Genomic DNA, 8,413 nt, shown 5'->3' with positions numbered 1-8,413 from the left:
ATTAGTAGCATCTTATTATTTCTGTGGTCCCTGCGATACCTAGTAAAGACCTGACTGACTTGGGTAAAAGGTGATTTGGGAGACAAATCATCCGGTAGAGTTAGAGTAGGATTTTACTTGCACAAGCAGAATCCTACACGTTTTTGGAAAAACGTGTCTACAATATTTTTTCACCAATAACTGACTTTTTTTTAGAGTTGTATAGTTCTTGCCCACTCAAAGCGAATTCGTCTAAGGTGTTACTAGGACCATAGCAGAAGACTGCAGCCCTGTATTCTTGGAAGACCTGTGCAATGTTTTCAAGAGGTTAGTGGTTTCTAATCTCGTAATTATATCATTATCTAATTTACATATATTTGATGCCTGGCTATATGCTTGCTTCCGCTGCGCATGTTCTAACACCATCATTATACTCCACTACCAGGATTGGATGTTTTCAAACGGGAATGGACCGATCCCAATGATGGGACAGAAGATAGCTGCAGGGTTACTAGCACTGGCCATGGTTCATATCGAGCTTTACTAGTGGGTTTGTGGGGGTGGAGGCAGTATGCAAGAGCAGTTTATAGATCTATCCTATCCTAGCAACAGAGAAAGAGGAGCGAAGAACCCAAGTAACCACCAATTGATATTTCTGAGCTATGGAGTTTTTCCAATGTCCCCTTCACTTCTGAGCAGTGCTCGGATGCAGTAAATTAGATTTTTATAAGTCAGATAATCATTTCATTAAATCATCAAGATGCTTAAGAACATGCATAATATGTTTACGGACTCTTCTTATCTCCTATCAAACGTACTGAATTATCTATATAAGAAGGTATTCTTTTTCTTTTTAACACAATGTGTCGACCTTGGATGTCCCAAAACAACCTAGAAAGGTGAACAGGATTGGCAAACTTAAACGGCTTGAAACAATAAATTTGAGGCAATAACCAGGAACCTAACTAATCATGTCTTCCAAAAATTCTCTAGTGTGGAAGCATCCAACTTTCTTTACAATTGAATGGAAACAAAACTATCTTATCTTAGGTACTTGAGGGACACCATTCCTCTAATTGACACTGAAACAAGTGTTGCAAGAAAATTTTACACCTTAATCCAGTAGGCATAGTTGTTTCTTTCTCTACAGGACATACAACTATAACAAAAGTATCAGCTTTGTGTCAGATCAAGCAAAATTTGGTTTAGTGGCACTGCAAACAAATGCATTACACCTCAGCTGATGGATGACCTGTACATATTTGGCCCAACAAATTCTCAGAACTTTGACTGAGGCAACATTGGCATCACAATCAGTTCTCAACGGATCAATCAAGATCATATGCAAAAAGCATGCTCATCATCTTCCTATCTGGTCCACAAGCATCTATCTGATAATCATGTGGCATTCTGTAGAAAAACAGGGTAAATCTAGATGGGATGATACAATGTCTCAAATACGTCCTTGGAGGAAGCAGAGTTCAACCCCACTTGGGAAACCTCTCTGGTTTTCCTCTTTCAGAATTTGGAAGGACTTAAGATTTTGTTCCTTGATCTGGTTTATGAAGAACTTGATGGCTATCTGATCCACTCTTGTCAGATGTTTGACTTGGAGATTTGTCCAGAGAGTGGTGAGATTCAGACCCTTTACTTCTTTCAAAGTTGTGGACAGGCTGATCAAAATTTCGTTTGTCAAGATTTAGGAGCTCATTTGTAGCTGGAGTCCGATGTTCCTTCAAGTAGAGCCTGTTTGTTAGCTTTGACAATGCAGATATTGTAGCATTGGCTCCTTGTCATTCAGAAATGTAAAGGAGCGAATTCTCCGGAAGCAAAAGATATGAAGGATAAATAGATTTTATTAAAAAAGGTACACAATATATATAAATACAATACAACGTTTATTTGTAGGCATGCTTTCTTATGTAAAATACCAATGTTAAGAGAAACAAGATCTTGCCATATGCACAAAATAGATGAATCTTCCTGTTCATCTTCCTCCCCAACCAAAAGTTAACGTTCAATGATTTAAAGTGTCTAACCAAGGCAGTCTGAAAAATATAATGTTTGATCCAGGGATATGAGAAGAAAAGGCAGGCTTTTGTCCAATTTGCTAAGCAGAAGTTATTCTATCCTATGAAATTACACCAAGTTCCTCAACCAAAGATTTATCAGGCTTTCAGCTCTTATCCACCAAATAAAGACAAAAAATCCTAACTTCCTCAAATGAATAGTAAAACTTACCTCATTTGTGGAACCAGATTTTCTGGCACTGGTTGAAGGCCCCTTGCCCATTCCCGTTTCCAGAGATGAGGAAGTGACCAAAGCCACAGAAGATTTGGGACTGCTTGATGAATCTGATTGCGTACTCTGAGGTAGGTGTTTATTTCCTGATAACTGAGATTCATGCTTCTTGTCCTTGTCATAATCTGCCTTGTTTGAACAAGTCTGATGCTGAAGATGTTTTATTTACAACTACATTGGTCATAAACCTTAATACATTGATAATCCATGAAATATTAAAGGAATTTTCTTTTAGGCATCTATATCAAGCGGAACAAAATGCATACTAACTTAAACATGAAAAAATCACAATAAACTCAAGTAATGATTCCAAATTCACATAAGGTATATTAAAAAAAGTCAAGCTAAAACATTACCAATATTTATACTACCTACAGTCCAAAATAGATAGTGAAACAAAGTGTGCTTGAGATTAAGTTTTTTCCATTCTATTGGCATCTTTTGACTAAAAGTGGACCAAGTTTTTTAAAGACAGGAGAGGTGTTAAAATAGCAACACATTGAAATGCTCACAGGAATTCAGGCATGTGTTCAAATAGACACACACACGTCTGGAACTGTAAACGGCATTGTTTCAAGAATATGCAAGAAGTACCAATACATATCTGCAAATGAAAAACTTTCTAGCTATGTTGCGCGGACTCTCCAAAATGCTGCTGCACCCGTGTCAGATTCTCCAACAATGTACCACTTTTGGAGGATCCAACACGCACCCGACGGCGTTTTCAGAGAGTCCAAACAACATAGCTCTCTAGTTCACCTCAACAGTATAGAAAGTTCACGAAGTTTTTGCCCATGTTCATATAGAAACTATGTCGTTTTCCTTTTCAATTCAGTAAATATTCAATTTTCGGATAGATATAACTGATATTTTATCCACTTCCTTTTGGAAAAGATTTGCATGTTAAGACACGTCACACATTGAGCACAAAGTTTGTATTGTACAAAAATGATTTTCCTTTGATATGAGGAGATGATAAGAAAAATAGGCAAGGAGCATCTTCCTTTCCGTTTTATTGACCATTTCATGGAAATGAATTCGCTGTGGAAATCTTTGTCAAAGGAAATGCACAAAGATCCTCTGAATGAGGTTCAGAACTTGGTTCTGGGACTACATTCCGTACTTCAAACATCAATTATGAGAAGAATTGACAGGTCACGCATACAGCATATGGGTGGTACATTCTAAACCATTTACACATAAAGAGCTCAAGATGCTGCAGTAGTATGACAATATCCCTCTGATAAGGAATTATCAGAAGAGTAAGATGATTATCGTTTTCAATTGCATGGTTAAACAGTTTGTACCCATTTTTCTGACAAGACATAGTAATGATTAATGGAGAGCTTGATGATGTCGTACAGAGATCCAATAAAATATCAACCATCCAAATTTGCCATACTCGACCAATTCGGCTGATTAGCATGATTTTGCAGTTTTCTACCTTACGTTATTGCTAAGCCAGAGTGCTCTGCTTTGGTCAAAAGACAATGAAAAACATGTACCTCATCTCTTGTTGACTTCTCAAGATTTTGTGAAGTAGCATTAGTTTCCACATCCTTCTGTTTATCGCTGCTGCACCAATGTCACATTGATGAAAAATAAGAAACCAAAATAAAGCAGGATAAGTTGAAATGAAAATGCTAAGTGGTCTCATGATTTTGAAGCATCAAAATGTCCTTGAAACTAAAACCTACATGCTAAAAGGCTTTATGCACAAGCATCCAGAAAAAAAAAATGCTCATAATGGAGAGAAATTTAGCTTTGAGGCAAGCATCATTCTGTCCTTGCATTTTCTTTTATTAAGAAAGATTAATTAGCAAGCTTGCAGAAGTAGGACGTTAGATAGCCACAATAAGTAGCGATAAACAAAGTTTGACCAGAAACAGGAAGGTCATGAAGCAAATCTGAAACAAGGAGGAAATTATGTGAGACTTACTTTTTTCCTTGATAATTTAGTCTTTGCTGAGGTTGGTTTCCCTCATCAGGACGAAGTGTGGGATTTTGTTCACCTTGTTCATTACGCTGCAGTCTAAGATCATCATCCCTCTGTTTGGAATTGATATCTGCCTCTGCTTGACCAATCTCCACAATCTCTTCCTTCAACCATACCACAAACAAAATGATCACTTCCAGCATAAGCCAGCCATTCACCAGAAGTGACTAATTTAGTATAAACTGACCATTCCAGCAATACTGGAAGAGACGGGTGACGTGACCAGAGACATGTTAACTCCAGCTTCCAGAAGTTTCCTTAACTCCCTCTCCTTCTGCAGTTGCTCCTGAAGCTGTGCCACCTGCCCGTACCAACAATGTCAGTATGTTTAAGGGAAAGGCTAACACTATATTTACTATTCTAAGACAGTAATCGCTAAACGAAAAATAAATACATAAAATTAATAGTCTCAGTTTAGCTATTTAGATGGAAGAATCTTCATGGAACTTTAATGAGACCATCATTCTGAATCAATACCTCCACATTAGGAATGATATGTTGTTAGGATCTTGTAAACATTGTTAGGATTTTATATAAATACATCAGTTAGGCTCATTCAGATTGATTCCTTTCCTATAATTATGTACTTTTGATTCTCATTGCTTTCGTAGAACACGTAGACGTTACTATGTAAACTCAAATAGCATGAGGGAATAATCCAAGCAGTGTTTCTCTCTCAAGACGGACAACAAGGGTAGTCGACTTCCTTTTTGTCAAGACTGAGTCCATTGTGGCCGATGTCACGGACTTCCCGGAGTCTTAAAAACACTCTCGTAAGTAGTTTTACTTGTCTATGTTCTTTCATGTGATCATGCATATTTGACTTTGTGAATTGACTCTTCTCGTCTTGTAGCTACTGCTCGGAGCCTCCAATTGGTGACACAGCTCCCCGATCGGGTCAAGCAGGTCCTTCCTTGTACTCTGGGAATCCGAGATTGGCCTAGCTTCTGGCAAAAGTACAAACCGGCTCCCCCCGAAAGGTAACATCGATACGTTGTTTTCGGATGGTGTTGTATTCGTATCCGTCGGTCTTATTGTGTTTATCTTTGTGTTTCTTTCTAGGCCCCGCCAAGGAGGTTGTCAAAAGGAACCTAGCGCCGACACCTACTTATAGGAGGAGGGGTGTTGCCTCCTCTACTCCTGCCCCCGTTTCGACTACTACGTCTGTCTCCCTTCGGCTCCTTCTCAGGTTGATGACGATGAGGTTTCCCCGCGCGGCACGGACTTGAGGCCCCCGGAAGAGAGGGCCGTAGATGGGGGAGCTGGTGTACTAGCGGTGGTTGACTTATCTGAAGTCTCCTCCGAGGTCGAGGTGCAAGATGTTGTGACGACAGGGAGATGTTGGGGCGGCCCTAGAGGTTCCTCGGTTTGGAGGAAGCCGACGCTGCGGCTTCTTTGCGGTCCGAAGGGGATGAGGCCGCCATGAATGCCTTTTACAAAGATCCTGTGCTTCCTGGGTGCGAAGAAGCTCCACCTGCCGAACTAGCCCATGCAGTTTCCCCGAGCGATAAAGGAAAGGGCAAATTGCCAGCCGAACAATGTGATGAGCGGGCTGAGCCCATTGGCGATGAGTTCGATTCTGACTTCGATCCCGAAGAACATGAGATGATCGATAGCGGACTACTCAGATCGAGGTGAGAGCAAAAGGTGGTTCGAGGAACATCACAATCCCGGTGAATCACGACCTACTTAAAAATACCAACGACGTGATTTAGGCATTCGGCCCCTTCTGCTCCGATGCTGAGCACCAGACTCTCGGAGTGATGAGTGATAGTACTCTTTGCAAGAGCATCGCCGGCCTTGCTCTCAGGTTAAGTCATTTCCCTTCTCTTTTTTTTTCGTGGCTTTGGTTCTGATAAGAATGGACATTGGGCCTAACTCAACCCCAAAAGCTAGCTTGTGAGGTGAGGATTGCTCAAGCCATATAAGGAGACCAAGGACCTCAAATCCCTCCGATGTGGGACAACTCAACACCCCCCCTCACGTCCAGACCTCTGGAGCGTGGACAACATAAATGGGGCCCAACATCGGTAACAATAATTGGGATGGGCCTGGCTCTGATACCATGATAAGAATGGACATTGGGCCTAACTCAACCCCAAAAGCTAGCTTGTGAGGTGAGGATTGCTCAAGCCATATAAGGAGACCAAGGACCTCAAATCCCTCCGATGTGGGACAACTCAACAGGTTCGCTGTTGAATCTTACCTTACTTCATTTTTTTTTTCTTTATGTGCAGGCCGTTATCCTGGAGATCGAGAGTATGCGAAGAGAGCAGAGGCGGAAGCAGGTTTACTACAAAATGCGGACAAAATTTGAGGAGTACCAAGGTCGGTACAGGGAGGATGAGAGGAGGCTCAGTGAGGGGGGTGACGTGACCGCCCTGAGGGAGGAGCTTAAAAAGAAGGATGAAGAGTTGCCCGCATTCGTGGAGCGGCTTAACGTTCTAGAAGGGGCGCTGAAGAGGAAGGACGAGGAGTAGTAGCTAAGTAGGGGTGTTGAGGATCAATGTCGCGACCTTCAGAGTCGGGTCAACCAGTTGCAAGATCAATTGGATGAGCACTCGTTCGAAGTGGGCAGGCTCAGGGAGGAGGGTTGCCCTTTTTGAGTTGGCGAACAAAAGTCTTCGTGCTGACCGGGATAATTTTCAGTCGACAGCTAATGGTAAGGAGGCTCGGCTTGAGGCGAAGATCATTGAGTTGGAGAAAGAGAATGCTGAGTTGCATGAGCGTGTTTCTACTGCAGAGAGCAAGAATGCTAGACTGCTTGAACGGTCCTCCACTTCTCATGCCTCTGCGTTTCTGACCATTCCATGAGAGAAATACGAGGGGTGGATTCTTGCCGAGGCTCGAGTAGAGGTGGTCCGAGAGTTGGGTCAGACGGGCTTCATCTACGAGATTGCCCTGGAAGAGGCCCGAGTTAAAGCTCGTGAAGCTCAGTTGGCCTGTGGTTACGACCCCGACACGCCTCAGCCTGATGCAGAGGGCAACGACGAAAAGGACCTCCCTGCGCTTGAAGACAGTGCCTGCTGCGACTCTGCTTATAGCCGAGGCGATGATGAAGAGAGCGGCGGAGACCAAGCCAAGGAGATATGTCACTTTTCGAAAAACTCGGTGATTTTCCTCCTAGTGAAATGTGAACTGGGGTCCACTGTCGTAGCTTGTTTCTTAGGCAGGCCAAATCGGCAGATGATGTTCTTCTAGATGAAGTTGGTTACTTCTTGCTCGCGAATTTGGTCAAATGCGCCCACTTCCACCCTTTTAGAGAAGTAGTTAGCCAAAACTAAAAGGAATTTAATGTTACCTCGTCCCGGCGGGAGTTGTTCCACGATGTCCATCCCCCATTTGATGAACGGCCATGGCGAGGTGACAGAATGTAGGTGTTCGCCTGCTTGGTGAATTATTGGGGCGTACTTCTGGCACTGATCGCACTTCTTTACGAATTCTAGAGCGTCTTTTCATGGTGGGCCAATAGTATCCTGCCCGTATGAGGCATCTGACAAGTGCTCGATCACCGGAGTGACTGCCACGATGACCTTCGTGGACTTCTTCGAGGACGCATTTAGTTTGGTTTGGGCCCAAGTACTTTGCTAAGGGGCCCTCGTACGTCCTTTTATACAATTTGTTGTTGAGGAGGTTGTCCCATGTCGTTTGCATTCTCATCTTCCTAGCTTCCTTTTTGTCATTTAGGAGAACACCGTCCTGCAAGTAAATTTTAATGCAATTGCGCCAGTCGCAGGTTAAGTTTATAGATTTTACCTCGACGTGATCTAGGGCTGAGCTGGGAAGATGCACCACATTTTTGTCCCTAGGAGTTATGCTTGGCCAATTTTGCGAGGCCATCCGCCTCGACGTTCTGGATTCATAGAATTTGGTCGAGCTGGCATTCTTCAAATTTGGGTAACAGTTTAAAGACCTCGGTCTGGTATTTCTGTAACCTTTGCTCCTTGATCCGGAAAGTCCCAATAACTTGGTTGATTATGAGTTGGAAGTCGCAGCATAGTCTTAGGCGCCTCGCCCCATATTCGAGTGCTAGCCTTAGACCTGCAATTACTACCTCAAACTCGTCTTCATTGTTAGTCATATCTGGGCACCTTATAGATTGGCGGAATATTTCGCCGTGGCCGGGGGGGGGGGGGG

At 42.7% G+C, this 8,413-nt stretch overlaps 1 protein-coding gene across 1 annotated transcript in view; it reads right to left on the bottom strand.

Annotated features, from left to right (window-relative positions):
* LOC109234936 (rho GTPase-activating protein REN1-like) overlaps window positions 889-8,413 on the bottom strand; it is a 63,231-nt gene continuing 55,706 nt past the window's right edge. The window contains exons 15-19 of the mRNA XM_019400976.1: window positions 4,464-4,577; window positions 4,220-4,380; window positions 3,786-3,855; window positions 2,221-2,430; window positions 889-1,712 (exon numbers count right to left, since the gene is read on the bottom strand). Of these exons, the coding sequence (XP_019256521.1) occupies window positions 1,515-1,712; window positions 2,221-2,430; window positions 3,786-3,855; window positions 4,220-4,380; window positions 4,464-4,577 (753 nt within the window). The 3' untranslated portion in view covers window positions 889-1,514. The remainder of the gene's footprint in view (window positions 1,713-2,220; window positions 2,431-3,785; window positions 3,856-4,219; window positions 4,381-4,463; window positions 4,578-8,413) is intronic.

Source organism: Nicotiana attenuata, chromosome 11 (assembly GCF_001879085.1).
Source record: "Nicotiana attenuata strain UT chromosome 11, NIATTr2, whole genome shotgun sequence".
Classification (NCBI taxonomy): Eukaryota; Viridiplantae; Streptophyta; class Magnoliopsida; order Solanales; family Solanaceae; genus Nicotiana; species Nicotiana attenuata.
This window is presented reverse-complemented; position numbering and strand designations above follow the sequence as displayed.